This window comes from Pristiophorus japonicus, chromosome 21 (genome assembly GCF_044704955.1).
Source record: "Pristiophorus japonicus isolate sPriJap1 chromosome 21, sPriJap1.hap1, whole genome shotgun sequence".
In the NCBI taxonomy this organism is placed as follows: Eukaryota; Metazoa; Chordata; class Chondrichthyes; family Pristiophoridae; genus Pristiophorus; species Pristiophorus japonicus.
In genome coordinates this window covers 82,093,242-82,112,485 of record NC_091997.1, presented here as the reverse complement: position 1 = coordinate 82,112,485, position 19,244 = coordinate 82,093,242, and the positions used below count along the sequence as shown (strand labels likewise).

The 19,244-nt window shown below is 47.7% G+C and overlaps 1 protein-coding gene and 1 pseudogene across 2 annotated transcripts in view; both read left to right on the top strand.

Moving 5' to 3' along the window:
• Positions 1-577: 577 nt before the first annotated feature.
• The window catches only part of LOC139234143 (AP-3 complex subunit beta-2), a 176,448-nt gene continuing 157,781 nt past the window's right edge, over positions 578-19,244 (top strand). For both annotated transcript variants that reach the window (XM_070865124.1, XM_070865125.1), the window contains exon 1: positions 578-738. In XM_070865124.1, the coding sequence (XP_070721225.1) occupies positions 632-738 (107 nt within the window). In that variant the 5' untranslated portion in view covers positions 578-631. The remainder of the gene's footprint in view (positions 739-19,244) is intronic.
• On the top strand, positions 10,710-10,858 carry LOC139234268 (U4 spliceosomal RNA; annotated as a pseudogene).

The window sequence follows — 19,244 nt, the reverse complement described above, 5'->3', positions numbered from 1 at the left end:
CTCAGAAGAGCCGAGGGCCCAGGGGTAGCACGGGCCAGCCCACACTGCGATATGTGTGCGCGCTGGGTCCGTGCAGCGGAGCTGGTCTCCAGTCGTCCTGGTTAACCCTTGCCACTGGACCAAGACCTAGCTCTGTCAAGCCCGTGTGGTGGCTGGTGTGCAACGGCCACCCCACGTTAAAAAAATCCACCCACAGGCATCGGCCATGATCATACTGAATGGTGGTGCAGACTCGAAGGGGCTGAATTGTCTACTCTTGCACCTATATTCCATGTTTCTATGTTTCAACATGTTTTTCGGGACCTGGAATATTGGGTCCTTCATTGAAACACCTGCAAACTCATCCCTTTTTGGCGTGGAAGCATTCGAGGGAATGCCCATGATGATGATGAGCGAAACCTGGAGAGAAATGCAATGTGTTCCTTTGGCAGCACATGAGATTTTGCAACACATGAGGGATTGGCCACACCGCGTCCTGTCCCCGCCCACTCGGCTCCCACGTGAGAGCGGGTGATGTCACTAGCTCTCTGGCGTCAGAGAGCTGCTGCGAGCCGGCCCCGCCCCTTTAAAAGGCTCTTCCCGGATTTTGGACTCTGCGCAAATCCTCAGGTCCGCTGTCTCTTTCAGCACCATGTCCGCCGGCCCCACTTACAACGAGGAGAAGGGCTCGTCCCTGGGGGAGCCCGAATACGGACACGACCCGGCCAGCGGGGGCATCTTCTCCAGCGACTACAAACGGTAACAGCGTGGGAAAAGAAATTGCACGGAAATTAAATGGGGTTAGGGAGGAGGGGGGGGGGGATGTTTGGGGCTCTGGGGGCGCCTCCGGCGCGGCGAGCAGGGCTTCATTCTTATTGCATTCGGCCAAATGCAGATTTTAATAGGAAATGCAAAGGCTGCGGCTGAGAATCCCTTTGCCGGGGCTGCAAAGAGGAGATTGCGGGCGATGCTGAGCAAAGATAGGGAGGGATTGGTTGGGGAGGGGTGTGGAGGGAGCGTTTGGGTGAGACTGAGGGACGGAGTCTCTTCCCCCACCCACGACCCCCTGAGGGAGGGAGGGGAATCTGTCCTACCCCGACAAATCTCAGGGCTTGCAAATCCCCCCTGGGATGCACAGGCTGCAGCAGATCCTAGCTCCTGGCCACCGATTCTCCAAACGCCCCTTGCAGGTTCGCAAGCTGGAGCCTAGAGGAGAATGCAACAACAACAACAAAAGATGTTGAGGGACCCATCGATCGCCTCTGGCTGTGTGTGTGTGTGTGTGTGTGTGTGTTGAAAGACCGCTCTGCATCCTTGCTTGCAGCTCGACCTAAGATTTTTTTTGTTACAAAAACAGGTTTTGGTTGCAAGCTTTGGACCAGAAATGGTCCAGACACAGCAAGCAGAATGTACCTGAGGGTGACAGTGTGAGTAGAGACCCAGCCCCCCCGTCGGCAATATCTTTCTCATGGCCTCTGCTTCTTGGCTGGGTGCCACTTCCTGCAAATAACGTTCCTGCAGCTTAATATAGCAGATGGTTCTTGTTTATTGAGTGTTGCAATGGCAGAGATTACATTTAAGTTCCTGTTGTTACGTGACTGGCATCTGTTATTGCAATTCACATATTCTCTTGCATGCACCCCCCCCTCCCCCGTGTGTGCTCGGTTTATCAGACCTCCACCCTCATCCGTTAATGGTTTCACCCACTTGCAAAAGAACAAAAGAGATTTACATTTATATGGCGCCTTTCGCAACTTCAGGACGTCCCAAAGTGCTTTACAGCCAATTAAGTAATTTTGGAGTACAGTCACTGTTGTAATGTAGGAAACGCAGCAGCCAATTTGCGCACAGCAAGCTCCCACAAAAAAGCAATGTGATAATGACCCAGATAATCTGGGTTTTTTGTTATGTTGGTTGAGGAATAAATATTATCCAGGACACCGGGGATAACTCCCCCTGCTCTTCGAAATAGTGCCTTCGAAATACGTCGACCTGAGATCAGGCAGAGCCTCAGTTTAACGTCTCATCCAAAAGACGGCACCTCCGACAGTGCAGCACTCCCTCAGCACTGCACTGGGAGTGTCAGCCTGGATTTATGTGCTTAAGTCCCTGGAGTGGGACTCGAACCCACAACCTGCTGACTCAGAGACGAGTGCTGCCCACTGAGCCATGGCTGACACTGGAGGTCATCAAAGGTTTTCAACGCATGGATAAGAATGTTAAATTGGAGGTGTTGAGGGACCGGAAATGATGTAGGTCAGCGAGGAGAAAGAATTGATAGGTGAGTGTTTCAGGATAGAATATGGACTGCAAAGATTTGGATGAGCTGAATTTACGGAACGTGGAGGAGCGTAGACCAGCCAGGAAGGGATTGGAATAGTCGAGTGCAGAGATGGCAGAAGCATGGATGTCGGGTTCAGCAGATCATCTGAGGAAGGTTAATGTATTTGCTTTATGGGTTCTTTGCTCTAAGAATTCATAGCAACACATTGCTATGAAGAACTAGTTGGTTTTTTAACAAAGGTTTAATAATCACACTACACATTACCAGTCCATCCACCAGGCTCACAACCACCTGCCTCGTCGTGGACCCCCCGAACCCAACTGGCTGGGGTTTTATTGAGTGTTGTGAACATCACGTGACTGGCTAAGCCACTCACAACGCAACAAATCTATAACCCTGTGAGCATACTCACCGGTGCATATATTATAGCAGGGGTGGAGACATGATGTTATGGAGGTGGAAGTCGGCAGTCTTTGTGATGGAGAGGCTATGGGGTAGGAAGCTCAGCTTGGGGTCTGGTTCAGGCTGAGACTGTGGCTAGGGAAGGGGATGGAATCGGTGGCAGAGTTACGGAGAATATGAGGGGGTGGGAAGGTGGGGTGGGTAAAGATGATTAACTTGAGTCTTAATGTTTAACCGCTGGAAATTGTGGCTCGTGCACGACTGGATGACGAACAAGCAGTGTGACAGCACAGAGGCAGTGGAAGGGTCGAGAGCTGGGTGTCGTACATGTCGGAAACTGACCCCATGTCTGCGGATGATATCGCGGTAGACGTAGACTAGGTGGGGCGTCCAAAGATAGATACTTGAGCAACCCCAGAGGTAACGGTCTCTGGGTGGGAAGAGGAGCTATTGCTGGAGATGCTCTGACTGCAATTGGATCAAGCAGACCGAAAGCAGTCGAGGGCAGGCCCATTGAGCTGGACAATGGGGGAGAGGCGTTGGAGGAGAATGGTGTGGTTGACTACAGCAAGGCTTGCCGTGAGGTTGCGGAGGAGGAGGTGGAGTGTACCACAGTCACAGAGGATGCCGTTTGTGACTTTGGGGCCTTTCAGCACTGTGGCGGGGATGATCAACTCTGATCGGTTTGTCCCAGACAGTAGCATCCTTTGTCTGCCGAGGAACTCTGAGCCCTGTACAGACAGTTCCCGTTCGAGGGCAAAGTTTCAATTGCTACAGAGAGGCTTTGTTCTCTGAGATTGAAAGCCGATATTGGGTCGGGAGCGGAGCGGGAAGGCGAGCAGTGTCATCGGCATTCAAGGGGAGGGGCTGCTGCGAGCTCTGCAGCCACTTTAGTGGTGCCCACTGGGCCACCAGGGGAGGGCATCAGCCGTGCCAGTGCCCGGGCACCCAGGAGGGGGTGCAGGGCTGCCTGTTGGCAGAGCGGCCGAAGGAGAACAGCCCCAGCTTCTCCAGTCTATCCATGTAACCGAAGTCCCTCATCCCTGGAATCATTCTCTTCTGCGCCCTCTCTAAGGCCTTCACATCCTTCCTAAAATACGGTGCCCAGAATTGGACAAAATACTCCAATTCTGCTCTTCCAATTCTGGTCTTTTGGGCATCCCTGAATATAATTGCTCCACCATTGGTGGCCGTGCCTTTAGTTACTGAGGCCCTAAGCTCTGGAATTTCCTTTCTAAATCTCTCCACCTTTTAAGACGCTCCTTAAAACCGACCTCTTTGACCAAGCTTTTAGTCACCTGTCCTAATATCTCTTTATGTGGCTCAGTGTCAAATTTTGTTTGATAACGTTCCTGTTAAGCATATTGGGACGTTATTAAAGATGTAATAGCAGCGCATTTGGAAAGCAGTAACAGGATTGGTCCAAGTCAGCATGGATTTATGAAAGGGAACTCATGCTTGACAAATCTTCTCGAATTTCTTTGAGGATACAACTAGTAGAGTGGATAAGGGAGAACCAGTAGATGTGGTGTATTTGGACTTTCAAAAGGTCCCACACAAGGGATTGGTGTGCAAAATTAAGGCACATGGTATTGGGGGTAATGTATTGACGTGGATAGAGAACTGGTTGGCAGACAGGAAGCAAAGAGTAGGAATAAACAGGTCCTTTTCAGAATGGCAGGCAGTGACTAGTGGGGTGCCACAAGGTTCAGTGCTGGGACCCCAGCTATTTACAATATACATTAATGATTTAACCAAAGGAATTGAATATAATATCTCCAAGTTTGCAGATGACAGTAAGCTGGGTGGCAGTGTGAGCTGAGAGGAGGATGCTAAGAGGCTGCAGGGTGTCGTGGACAGGTTCGGTGAATGGGCAAATGCATGGCAGATGCAGTATAATGTGCATAAATGTGAGGTTATCCACTTTGATGGCAAAAACAGGAAGGCAGATTATTATCTGAATGGTGACAGATTAGTAAAAGGGGAGGTGCAAAATTAAGGCACATGATATTGGGGGTAGTGTATTGACATAGATAGAGAACTGGTTGGCAGACACGAAGCAAAGAGTGGGAATAAAAGGGTCCTTTTCAAAATGGCAGGCAGTGACTAGTGGGGTACCACAAGGTGCAGTGCTGAGATCCCAGCTATTTACAAAGACATTAATGATTTAGACGAAGGATGTCATAGTACATCAGTCATTGAAAGTAGGCATGCACGTACAGCAGGCAGTAAAGAAAGCAAATGGCATGTTGGCCTTCATAGCGAGAGGATTTGAGTATAGGAGCAGGGAGGTCTTACTGCATTTGTACAGGGCCTTGGTGAGACCACACCTTGAGTACTGTGTGCAGTTTTGGTCTCCTAATCTGAGGACGGACATTCTTGCTATTGAGGGAGTGCAGCGAAGGTTCACCAGACTGATTCCCGGGATGGCAGGACTGATATATGAAGAAAGACTGGATCGACTAGGCTTATATTCACTGGAATTTAGAAGAATGAGAGGAGATCTCATAGAAGCATATAAAATTCTGACGGGATTGGACAGGTTAGATGCAGGTAGAATGTTCCCGATGTTGGGGAAGTCCAGAACCAGGGGTCACAGTCTAAGGATAAGGGGTAAGCCATTTAGGACCGAGATGAGGAGAAACTTCTTCACCCAGAGGAATTCTCTACCATAGAACGTTGTTGAGTCTAGTTAGTTGGATATATTCAAAAGGGAGTTAGATGTGGCCCTTACGGCTAAAGGGATCAGGGGGTATGGAGAGAAAGCAGGAAAGGGGTACTGAAGTTGCATGATCAGCCATGATCATTGAATGGTGATGCAGGCTCAAAGGGCTGAATAGCCTGCTCCTGCATTGTTAAATGCGCTATATAAATATGTTATTGTTGTTACGTGGATAGACCGGAGAACCTGGGGTTGTTCGCCTTAGAGCAGAGAAGGTTAAGAGGAGATTTTATCGAGGTGTTCAAAATCACTTGGGTTTTGATAGAGTGAATGAGGAGAAACTGTTTCCAGGAGGGTCGGTAACCAGAGGGCGCAGATTGAAGGCATTTGGCAACAAGGGAGATGAGGAGAAGTTATGATCTGGAACGCGCTGCCTGAAAAGGTGGTGGCAGCAGATTCAATAGTAACTTTCAAAAGGGCATGAGATAAATACTTAAAAAGGAAATATTTGTAGGGCTTGGAAGAAAGAGCATAGGACTAATTGGATAGCTCTTTCAGAGATCCGGCACGGGCACGATGGTTCAAATGGCCTCCTTCTGTGCTGTATGATGCTATGACGCTTTATGCAGGTTCATCATAATTCCCACGCTTTTGTACTCTATACCTCTATTTATGAAGCCCAGGATTCCGTAAGCGTTTTTAACTGCTTTCCCAACCTGCCCATCCATTTATCTGAATTTTGACCAGTCAGGGTTGATGCATCGATTGGAAAATTGGGCTCTTTCTGGATTTGTACATTTCTGTTGCCCTTGTGGTGTCACCATGGTGATGGATCTCCCTTAAAGGGGAACTCGCCTCCATTTTTTGTCACCACAAGGGAAGCGTTGGCTTCAGGTGCAGTATTCCAGGTAGGATGGGGAATTCTGGCAGCTTGCACTGTGCAGCTGTGTTACGAAACTTTCCAGAGAGGCTTGAATCGTAAAACGGAAGTTATTTCATGTTTTTTTTTATGAACCAGTTCTGAAGAAACTTGCGCGCTGAAAAAGCCAGCCCTGGTGAAGCAACGCTTACCGGCAGACATTTGCAGAAACGTTGAGAAGGTCGCAAGATGGATATCTCCATAGCACATGGTCTGGGGTTGATTCCGGAGATGAGGGGTTGACTTATGAGGAAAGGTTGAGTAGGTTGGGCCTCTACTCATTGGAGTTCAGAAGAATGAGAGGTGATCTTATTGAAACATAAGATAATGAGGGGGCTCGACAAGGTGGATGCAGAGAGGATGTTTCCACTGATAGAGGAGACTAGAACTAGGGGGCATAATCTTAGAATAAGGGGCCGCCCATTTAAAACTGAGATGAGGAGAAATTTCTTCTCTCAGAGGGTTGTAAATCTGTGGAATCCTCTGCCCCAGAGAGCAGTGCAGGCTGGGTCATTGACTATATTCAAAGTGGAGATAGACAGATTTTTGAAAGATATGGGAATAAGGGCTTATGGGGAGCGGGCGGGGAAGTGGAGCTGAGTCCATGATCAGATCAGCCATGATCTTATTGAATGGCGGAGCAGGCTCGAGGGGCCGAAAGGCCCACTCCTGCTCCTAATTCTTATGTTTTTATGTGCGATCCTGTTGGTTGTAAATAAGACTTTGGAATTTGGCAAGTAGGGTAGAGCTGCTCTATAAACAGTTCTACAACAACAACTTGTATTTATATAGCGCCTTTAATGTAGTGAAACGTCCCAAGGTGCTTCACAGCTGTGTTATGAGACAAAATATTTGACACCGAGCCGCATAAGGAGATATTAGGGCAGGTGACCAAAAGCTTGGCCAAAGAGATAGATTTTAAGGAACGCCTTGGAAGGAGGAAAGAGAGGTAGAAAGGTGGAGAGGTTTAGGGGGTTAATTCGAGAGCTTGGGGCCCAGGCAACAGAAGGCTCGGTCACCAATGAGATAGGAGATTTTAGCATGTATTGCACAAAACCACTACTTCGATAACATTTTTAAAGTCCTAAACCGTAAAGGATGTGTGTGTCCCTTTAAGAGATGCTGACTGCGCCTCTGTCGGTCTGCTTGCGCGCTGGGTTTACCTGAAGGGCTTCACAATGGCGCTGAGCGTGGAGCTCTGGTCGAAGGTCGCTGTGGTGATGTTAAGACGGTGCAGCACGCCGACTGACGTCACTACAGCGCAATGTTTCTTTACAGGGCGATGCTACTTACTGGCAGCGCTACCGAAACCAGGAACATGGCGGGCACCACGGGACTCGCCACCAACAACAACAAATTGTATTCATATAGTGCCTTTTAACGTAGTGAAACGTCCCAAGGCGCTTCACAGCAGTAGCACAATTTGACACCGAGCCGCCTAAGTAGAAATTAGCGCAGGTGACCAAATGCTTGGTCAAAGAGGTAGGTTTTAAGGAGCGGCTTGAAGGAGGAAAGAGAGATAGAGAGATAGAGAGGCGGAGAGGTTTAGGGAGGGCGTTCCAGAGCTTGGGGCCCAGGCAACAGAAGGCACGGCCACCGATGGTTGTGCAATTACAATTGGGAATGCTCAAGAGGGCAGAATTAGAAGAATGCAGACATCTCTGGGGTGGGGGGTCAGTGGGGGCAGGGGGGTGGGGGGGTTTGTGGGGCTGCAGGAGATTACAGAGATAGGGAGGGGTGATGCCATGCAGGGATTTGAAAGCAAGACTGAGAATTTTGAAATCCATGGGTTGCATAACCGGAAACCAATGTAGGTCAGCGAGCACAGGGGTGATGGGTGAGCGGGACTTGTTGTGAGTCCCGTGTTGTTAGGACACGGGCAACCGAGTTTTGGATCACCTCTAGTTTACGTAGGGTAGAATGTGGGAGACCAGCCAAGAGTGCGTTGGAATGGTCAAGTCTAGAGGTAACAAACGGTGGATGAGGGCTTCAGCAGTGGATCAACTGAGGCGGGGGCGGAGACGGGCGATGTTACAGAGATGGAAATAGGCGGTCTTAGTAATGCTGTGGATATGTGGTTGATAGCTTTCTTCAGGGTCAAATATGACACCAAGGTTGCGGACAGTCTGGTTCAGCCTCGGACAGAAGTTGGGGAGAGGGATGGAGTCAGTGGCTAGGGAGCGGAGTTTGTGGCGGAGACTGAAAACAATGGCTTCGGTCTTCCCGATATTTAATTATGTTTAGGAAATGTGTGCATAGAAATACCCCTACTAACAACTCTTGTTTGAGTCCAATTATGGTTGAGTAAACCAGTGCTGCTGTGGAGAAATCGCTGACTAGCCACGGGTGTGTCTATGGTGACACAGTTTCTGCCACAAGCACGAATTTTAGTGGCAAACACTTTGCTTGCACAATGCAGATAGATGTGCTTCAGGCGATCTATTTACTGAACAAACATCTTCCATTCAGAAACCAGGAATGCACCTCACAACACTCATAAAACACTCTGCTTTTCATCTTCCCGTTTTACCAACCAATGTACCGAAAGGTTAAAGTTCACATGCATACACCGTGCGACTGAGCATTTAGATCACATGCTCAACGTTTGTTATTTACTCATCAGAAATGCAATTAGTGTGGCATAGGCAGTCCCTTGAAATCGAGGAAGACTTGCTTCCACTCTAAAAGTGAGTTCTCAGGTGACTGAACAGTCCAATGTGGGAATTACAGTCTCTGTCACAAGTGGGACAGACACTGGTTGAGGGAAGGGGTGGGTGGGGCTGGTTTGCCGCACGCTCCTTCCGCTGTCTGTGCTTGGTTTCTGCATGCTCTCGGACGAGACTCAAGGTGCTCAGCGCCCTCCCGGATGCTCTTCCTCCACTTAGGGCGGTCTTTGGCCAGGGACACCCAGGTGTTGGTGGGGATGTTGCACTTTATCAAGGAGCCTTTGAGGGTGTCCTTGAAACGTTTCCTCTGCCCACCTGGGGCTCGCTTGCTATGTAGGAGTTCCAAGTAGAGCACTTGCTTAGGGAGTCTCGTGTCGGGCATGTGGACAATGTGGCCTACCCAGCGGAGCTGGTCGAGTGTGGTCAGTGCTTCGATGCTGGGGATATTGGCTCGGGCGAGGATACTGACGTTGGTGCGTCTGTCCTCCCAGGGGATTTGCAGGATCTTGCGGAGATGGCACTGGTGGTGGGACCCCAACTATTTACAATCTATATTAACGACTTGAAAGAAGGGACTGAGTGTAACGTAGCCAAGTTTGCTGACGATACAAAGATGGGAGGAAAAGCAATGTGTGAGGAGGACACAAAAAATCTGCAAAAGGACATAGACAGGCTAAGTGAGTGGGCAAAAATTTGGCAGATGGAGTATAATGTTGGAAAGTGTGAGGTCATGCACTTTGGCAGAAAAAAAATCAAAGAGCAAGTTATTATTTAAATGGAGAAAGATTGCAAAGTGCTGCAGTACAGTGGGATCTGGGGGTACTTGTGCATGAAACACAAAAGGATAGTGTGCAGGTACAGCAAGTGATCAGGAAGGCCAATGGAATCTTGGCCTTTATTGCAAAGGGGATGGAGTATAAAAGCAGGGAAGTCTTGCTACAGCTATATAAGGTATTGGTGAGGCCACATCTGGAATACCACGTGCAGTTTTGGTTTCCATATTTGCGAAAGGATATACTTGCTTTGGAGGCAGTTCAGAGAAGGTTCACTAGGGTGATTCCGGGGATGCGGGGGTTGACTTATGAGTAGGTTGGGTCTCTACTCCTTGGAATTCAGAAGATTGAGAGGTGATATTATCGAAACGTATAAGATTATGAGGGGGCTTGACAAGGTGGATGCAGAGAAGATATTTCCACTGATGGGGGAGACTAGAACTAGAGGACATGATCTTAGAATAAGGGACCGCCCATTTAAAACTGAGATGAGGAGAAATTTCTTCTCTCAGAGGGTTGTAAATCTGTGGAATTCGCTGCCTCGGAGAGCTGTGGAAGCTGGGACATTGAATAAATTTAAGACAGAAATAGACAGTTTCTTGAGTGATAAGGGGATAAGGGGTAATGGGGAGCGGGCAGGGAAGTGGAGCTGAGTCCATGATCAGATCAGCCATGATCTTATTGAATGGCGGAGCAGGCTCGAGGGGCCTTATGGCTTACCCCTGCTCCTATTTCTTATGTTCTGTGGTGGTACTTCTCCAGCGCTTTGAGGTGTCTGCTGTATATGGTCCACGTCGCTAAGTCATATAAGAGGGCGGGTATCACTACTGCCCTGTAGACCATAAGCTTGGTGCCAGATTTGAGGTCCTGGTCTTCACTGCTCCAAACTAGTAACTCAGAGACCATGAGTTCAAATCCAATAATGGCAACTGATGAAACTGCATTCAACAAATCCAATAACCTGTGGGAGAGAGGTCATGAGGATAGGTGGTGTAATGTATGCACCTGTGTGTATGATCACAGGTTCTTTACGCAGTGGCAGTATCGTAGCCGATGAGGTTTAACCGAGGCGCAATTATTGCTTATTGAAAACTTTTCCCAATACCCCGCTATGACGACTTGAAATATAGTCGGCAATGGCAATTTTTGATAGTCTCCGCGGAACAAAAGAGTTGTAGAGCTGTTGGCCTGGCCAAGATGGCCATTAACCGGTCCAGGCAGCGGGCGGTCGAGGGGTTAGTTCAGCCCGACTACCTGCCTCTCTTCCGCAGCAGTATTGATCAAAGATACTGTTACAGCACAAGGGATGATGTACTTGAGGGTTCAAAAACAGAACCTATTTGGTGAGAATAAAGAACAAGAGAGGAGCTATTCTGTTATTGGGTCTATACTATAGGCCACCAAATAGTGGGAAGGAGATAGAGGAGCAAGTTTGCAAGCAAATTGCAGAAAGGCACAAGAACTGTAGAGTAGTGATAATGAGGGACTTTCATTATCCTAATTTTAGACTGGGATAGTAACAGTGTAAAGGGCAGAGAGGGGGAGGAATTTCTGAAATGTGTACAAGAGAACTTTCTTGATCAGTGTGTTTCCAGCCCAACGAGGAAGGAAGCAGTGTGGGATCTGGTTCTGAGGAATGACGTGGGGCCTGTTTAAGTGGAAGGGTATTTGGGAAACCGTGATGACAATTGATACACTCATAACTGTGTACAATGAGCAAGTGTGACCTTAGCTCCTTTAATAAGACTCCAGAGTGCAGGTACCTCGTGGGTGGCCTGCTTATATACAGTGCTCCCAAGGGATACTGGGATCCCTTGGGACTCCAACAGTTAGGCCCTCTGGTGGTGGTGTGATACAGGTTGCAAGGGGTTAAATACATAACAACAATATCATTAGGTTTAGAGTAGTAATGGGAAAGGAGAAGGAAAAATCTACCGTGAAAATATTGAACTGGAGGAGGGCTAATTTTAGTGAGTTGAAAAGGGATCTGGCCCAGGTGGATTGCAATCAAAGATTGTCAGAGTAAAACAGTAATTGACCAATGGGGTGAGAGAGAGAGAGGAGCGAGAGAGAGAGGGGGGGCGAGAGAGGTTCAGGTACAGATTAGACGCAAAGCCAGAGGTCCCTGGGTAAATAGGGACCAAAAAGCAGATCTTCTTGTCGAGGCAGAGGGCACTGCTGAGGTCATCAGTGAGTACTTTACATCTGTCTTCACTAAAGAAAAGGACGCTACCAATGTCACAGTAAAGGAGGAAGTAGGAGAGATATTGGATGGGATTAAAAATAGATAAAGAGGAGGTACTTAAAAGGTTAGCAGCACTCAAAGTAGAAAAGTCACCCGGTCCGGATGGGATGCATCCTAAGTTGCTGAGGGAAGTAAGTGTGGAAATTGCAGAGGCTCTGACCACAATCTTCCAATCCTCCTTAGATATGGGGCGGTGCCAGAGAACTGGAAGATTGCAAATGTTACACCCCTGTTCAAAAAAGGGGAGATGGATAAACCTGGCAACCACCGGCCAGTCAGCCTAACGTCAGTAATGAAGAAACCTTTTTAGAGACATTAGTCCGGGACAGAATTAATCGTTACATAAAAATACAGGTTAATAAATGAAAGTCAGCACCGATTTGTTGAAGGCAATTCGTGTTTGCATACTTATCAGGAAAGGATGAACAGGCTGGGTCTCTTTTTGCTTGGAAAAAAGGCTGAGGGGTGACCTAATAGAGGTCTGTAAAATTATCAAAGGTTTTGATAGATACAGAGAGCGTGTTCCCACTTGTGGAGAAGAACAAAATTCAGAAGAAACTTCTTTACCCAGAGAGTGGTGAGAATGTGGAACTCGCTACCACAGGGAGTGGTTGAAGCGAATAGTATCGATACATTTAAGGGGAGGCTGGACAAGCATATGGGGAGAAGGGAATAGAGGGCTATGCTGATAGATTTAGATGAGGAAAGACGGGAGGAGGCTCGAGTGGAGCATAAACACTGACATGGACTGTTTCTGTGCCGTATATCCTATATAATATATAAATTTGATCGAGTTATTTGATGACGTAATGGAGAGGGTTGATGAGGGCAGTATGGTTAAAGTTGTGTGTGTAGAATTTCAAAAGGCGTTTGATAAAGTATCACATAATAGACTTGTTAGCAAAATTAAAGCCAATGGGATTTTAAAGGGGCAGTGGCAGTGTGGACGCAGAATTGCCTAAGGGATAGAAAGCAGAGAGTCGTGGGGAACTGTTGTTTTTCAGAGTGGAGTGAAGTGTGCGGTGGTGTTCCCCAGGTGTTGGGACCTCCGCTCTTTGCAGATGGCACAAAATCTGGAACTGTAGTAAACACTGAAGGATAATAACAGACTTCAGGAGGACCTGGTGAAATGGGCAGACACGTGGCAGATGAAATTTAACGCGGAGATGTGTGAAGTGATGGATTTTGGTGGGAGGAATGAGGAGAGGCAATATAAATGAAACGGTACAATTTTAAAGGGGGTGCGGGAACTGAGATACCCGGGGTGTGCGTACTCGAGTGTTGAAGGTAGCAGGACACATTGCGAAGGCTATTCGAAAGGCATATGGGATCTTTGGCTTTATAAATAGAGCACAAAAGCAAGGATGTTATGCTAAACCTTTCTAAAATACTGGCTAGGCCTCAGCTGGGGTATTGTGTCCAATTCTGGGCGCCACACATTAGGAAGGATATCTAGGCCTTCATGAGGGTGTAGAGGAGATACACCAGAATGGTACCAGTGATGAAAAACTTCAGTTATGTGGAGAAACAGAGGTTGTTCTCCTTAAGGGGAGATTTGATACAGGTCTTCAAAATCATCAAGGGTTTCAATAGAGTGAAGAAGGAGAAAACTATTTCCAGTGGCAGAAGGGTCAGTAACCAGAGGGGACACATTTAAGGTAATTGCAAAAGAACCAGCGGTGAGGTGAGGGAACAAAAAGTACTTAGAAATATAGAAAATAGGTGCAGGAGTAGGCCATTCGGCCCTTTGAACCTGCACCACCATTCAATATGATCATGGCTGATCATGCAATTTCAGTACCCCATTCCTGCTTTCTCTCCATACCCCCGATCCCTTTAGCTGTAAGGGCCACATCTAACTCCCTCTTGAATATATCTAATGAACTGGCCTCAACAACTCTCTGCGGTAGAGAATTCCACAGGTTCACAATTCTGTGTGAAGTAAGTTTCTCCTCATCTCGGTCCTAAATGGCTTACCCCTTATCCTTAGACTGTGACCCCTGGTTCTGGACTTCCCCAACATCGGGAACATTCTTCCTGCATCGAACCTGTCCAATCCCTTAGCGAGTTGTTGTGATCTGGAACGTGCTGCCTGAAGCGGGGAGGAAGCAGATTCAATAATAACTTTCAAAAGGGAATTGGATACATTCTCGCAAAAGTTGCTGGGTTACGGGGAAAGAGTAGGGTGTAATGTAATCTAGCTAGGAGTGGGGCTAATTGTGCAGCTCTTTCAAAGAGCCTGCACAGGCACGATGGGCTGAATGGCCTCGTTCTGTGCTGTGTCGCTCTATGATTCTGTGAAGATCTGGAGTTTTTGCAATCCAGTTGGAGAAGGAAGGAAAAAAATGGCTCCCCAACTTCAGGAACGCTGAACGAGTCCAAAATATTGGGAAAGCCCGTTCATGGGGAATGTGTGTGGCTCTTCTATGAAGTGATTGTCCCTATACTTCATAGCAAGGCTATGGTAGCATAGTGCTTATGTTACCGGACCAGTAATCTAGAGGCCTACACTAAATAATCCAGGGACATGAGTTCAAATCCCACCACAGCAGCTGGGGGATTTCAATTAAATTTGTTTTAAATCTGGAATTAAAAAGCTAATATCAGTAATGGTGACCATGAAACTACCAGATTGTTGTAAAAACCCGTTTTTAATGTCCTTTAGGGGGGGAAATCTGCCGTCCTTATCCGGTCTGGCCTATATGTGACTCCAGACCCACAGCAATTGGTTGACTCTGAACTGCCCCCTGATATGGCCCAGTGAGACACTCAGTTGTATTCAAGAAGTCTTCTCACGGGCAATTAGGAATGGGCATAGAAACATAGAAAATAGGTGCAGGAGTAGGCCATTCGGCCCTTCGAGCCTGCACCACCATTCAATAAGATCATGGCTGATCATTCACCTCAGTACTCCTTTCCCGCTTTCTCTCCATACCCCTTTAGCCGTAAGGGCCATATCTAACTCCCTCTTGAATATATCCAATGAACTGGCATCAACAACTCTCTGCGGTAAGGAATTCCACAGGTTAACAACTCTCTGAGTGAAGAAGTTTATCCTCATCTCAGTCCTAAATGGCTTACCCTTTATCCTTAGATTATGTCCCCTGGTTCTGGACTTCCCCAACATCGAGAACATTCTTCCTGCATCTAACCTGTCCAGTCCCGTCAGAATTTTATATGTTTCTATGAGATCCCCTCTCATCCTTCTAAACTCCAGTGAATACAGGCCCAGTCGATCCAGTCTCTCCTCATATGTCAGTCCTGCCATCCCGGGAATTAATCTGGTGAACCTTCACTGCACTTTGTCAATAACAAGAACATTCTTCCTCAGATTAGGAGACAAAAACTGAACACAATATTCCAGATGAGGCCTCACTGAGGCCCTGCACAACTGCAGTAAGACCTCCCTGCTCCTATACTCAAATCCCCTAGCTATGAAGGCCAACATACCATTTGCCTTCTTCACCGCCTGCTGTACCAGCATGCCAACTTTCAATGACTGATGAACCATGACACCCAGGTCTCGTTGCACCTCCCCTTTTCCTAATCTGCCGCCATTCAGATAATATTCTGCCTTCGTGTTTTTGCCACCAAAGTGGATAACCTCACATTTATCCACATTATACTGCATCTGCCCCGCGTTTACCCACTCACCTAACCTGTCCAAGTCACCCTGCAGCCTTTTAGCGTCCTCCTCACAGCTCACACCACCACCCTGCTTAGTGTCATCTGCAAACTTGGATATTACACTCAATTCCCTCATCCAAATCATTAATGTATATTGTGACTAGCTGGGGTCCCAGCACTGAGCCCTGCGGCACCCCACTAGTCACTGCCTGCCATTCTGAAAAGGACCCGTTTATCCCGACTCTCTGCTTCCTGTCTGCCAACCAGTTCTCTATCCACGCCAATACATTACCCCCAATACCATGCGCTTTGATTTTGCACACCAATCTCTTGTGTGGGACCTTGTCAAAAGCCTTTTGAAAGTCCAAATACACCACATCCACTGGTTCTCCCTTGTCCATTCTACCAGTTGGTAGATGCTGGCCGTGTCGGCGATGCCCACATCCTGTGAATGAATGAATACATTTTTTAAATACATAGACCTTACAACACAGGGAACAGGCCATTCAGCCCAACCGTTCTGTGTTGGCATTGCAATGTATGCACCTGTGAGTATGCTTTGTGGTGTTGTTTGAGTTGCTAAAAGCGGCACTGGTCCCTGACTCCATTAGGTGCGTCGAGGAAATAAACCTCCCTCAGGAGCTGGCGCCTCACAACTTGAGTCTCCTCCGGGAAATCCCCACCGTGCCTTTCAGTTCTGTGCGGAGGGGATTCCTGTACAGGCTGCTCTTGCACACTCTCCACTTTGCCATCCTCTACTGCCGTCCAGACACACCATCTGTCTATGTTGCTATCCGGAGGAGGCGGGGGTCCCCAATGGAGTGCTTGCTACGCGGGAGTCCTCCCTTTATTTATTGGGGACTCGGCCTGGAGATTGGTGCACGGAGCAGTCCCGTGCAATTAGTTTTTAAGTCGGTCCACAGACTCCCAGGCCGTCTGCAATTTCTGCGAACTGGAGGAGTCCATGTTCAAGGTGTATGCTGTATATGTCAGGTTGCAGCCCCTCTTTCAATATTTGAAGGGGCTGCTCCTCAAATTCGGGTTGCACTTCAGTCCCACACTCCTGATCTTTGGGCACCCTGTGCGGAGGGGAGCGGGTAGGTCCGAGGACCTCCTCGTAGGACTGCTCCTGGGCACGGCCAAGGGTGCCATCAGCCGGTCCCGGCAGCGGGCGGTCGAGGGGGTCGTTCAGCCTGACTGCCTGCCTCTCTTCCGTGCTTACATCCGGGCCAGGGTGTCCCTGGAGATGGAGCACGCGGTGTCCACCGGTACGCTCGCGGCCTTCCGCGAGAGGTGGGCGCCGGAGGGACTGCAGTGCATCATCACTCCCGGGAACAGGATTTTAATTTAATTTGATAAAGTTCCCAAGTTAATTTGGATTTCTGGGTTCTAGTGCCCTTTTTTAAAAAAAAAGGTACTTGATTTAAATGTTCGACTTAAAATAGTTGTAGAGCTGTTGAATTGGGAGTGGCTTCGCCAGTCACGTGATGTTCACAAGACTCAATAAAACCCCGGCCAGTTGGGTTCAGGGGATCCACGATGAGGCCGGTGATTGTGAGCCTGGTGGATGAACTGGTAATGTGTAGTGTGATTGTTAAATTGTTTGCTCATAAAGCGACGAGTTCTTAATAGCAATGTGTTGCTATGAATTCTTAAGCAAAGAAGCAAACACATTACAGGCGTTTACCTACCACATGAGTAGGTAGTTCTAATCACATTTACCCACCCTGTTCTCGTATCCATTTAACCTCTCTTCCTTCATCCACCTACCAGAACCAATCTTGAATGTTGACATAGATTCGGCCTCGAGCGCTCCAGCAAGATTTCTGCCTGGAACGGTTACTCGTCGCCACCAGATTTCTTGATCTTGCTCCGTGTTCTGAGAAGCTTCAAACTCTTCATGGTCGTTGTTATGAATGTGTGAATTTTTCTCATTTAGCTTTTAATTTGAGTTGAGACGAAGGTTGCTGATGAGGGAGTCCTTTGATTGACTTCAGAAAACTGGTTTTTAATTGCTGATCGCCGTGTATCCACGTGTATTTTATAGTGCTTTACTGTGAGCTGAACGAGCCAGTGGTTTATCCATTATAGCTCACAGAATCATAGAATGGTTACGTAATATATTTACTACATGGAATTCATACTACTTAAGAATTGATAGCAACACATTGCTATTAAGAACTAGTTGGTTTATTAGCAATTACACATTACCAGTTCATCCACCAGGCTCACAGCCACCTGTCTCATCGTGGATCCCCCGAACCCAACTGGCTGGGGTTTTAGTGAGTCTTGTGAACATCATGTGACTGGCTAAGCCACTCATAACTCAACAGCTCCACAAACCTGTGAGCATACTCATGAGGGCATACATTACAGGTTAAAGCATTGAAGGAGGCCATTCGGCCCATCGAGCCCGTGCCGGCTCTCTGCAAGAGCACCTCAGCCAGTCCCACTCCCCCGCCCTTTCCCCGTAGCCCTGCAAATTTTTTTTCCTTCAGGTACTTATCCAATTCCCTTTTGCAAATGTGTGTATTGAGTGAATTTTCACAGACTCAAATGAATATTGCTGAATGCATGATGTAAACCTTGCATAGTTGAGTGTGGCTTTTGTATTTATTAATAGCAATATTGTTAAGTCTAACTTGTGACGCATGCAGAGTTCTGGTAGACGCAAACAGAGGAAAAACATATTGTAGACAATATTCCTGTATTGTATCTTATTATATGACATTTTAGATGAGCGTATTACCTGTGCGTATACTCCCAGTTGTTGACCTGGGCACGGCCAAGGGAGCCATTAACCGGTGCAGGCAGCGGGCGGTCGAGGGGGTCGTTCAGCCCGACTGCCTGCCTCTCTTCCGCGGCTACGTTCACGCCAGGGTGTCCCTGGAGATGGAGCACGCGGTGTGCACCGGTACGCTCGCGGCCTTCCGCGAGAGGTGGGCGCCGGAGGGACTGGAGTGCATCATTACCCTCAGCAAACACATTTTGATTTGATTTGTTAAGGTGCCCTTTAACATTTATTTGTTAATTTGTGGGTTCTGGTCGTTGTGCCCCCATTACCAATGGGGGCACGTGGCTTAAAGTTATAATTTAAAAGAGTTGTGGAGCTGCTGCACTGTGAGTGGCTAAGCCAGTCACATGATGTTCACAAGACCCAATAAAACCCCAGCCAGTTGGGTTCGGGGGATCCACGATGAGGCACAGTTGTGAGCCTGATGGATGAACTGGTCATGTTCAGTTTGATAATAAACCAGCTAGTTCTTTACAGCAAATGCGTGGCTGTGAATTCTTAAGCAAAGAGCCCATGAAGCAAATACATTATGCGAGGTATTGTGACTTCAAAGGACAAAGCACTAATGGTGTCGAGAGACGTCGGAAATGTTCACGGGAGGTTTTATGAGAGGGCTGATTTTTCTGGAGGGAAGTCACTTCATATAATAACAAGTTAATCGCATCAAAAATTCCTTCATATCTTTGAAGTGTTAAATCCATACAGAGCTTGCAAATGCCATCAGACATTTGGATATGATTCACAGAAACAACCTATTTGTTCGGCAAGTCACGCATCAAAAACAAATCTAGCTCACGAACTAGCCGGCCCTCTGCTATTTCCCTGAGTACTGAAAGAAAGAACAACTTGCATTTATATAGCACCTTTCACCAGCTCGAAGCACTTTGCAGCCA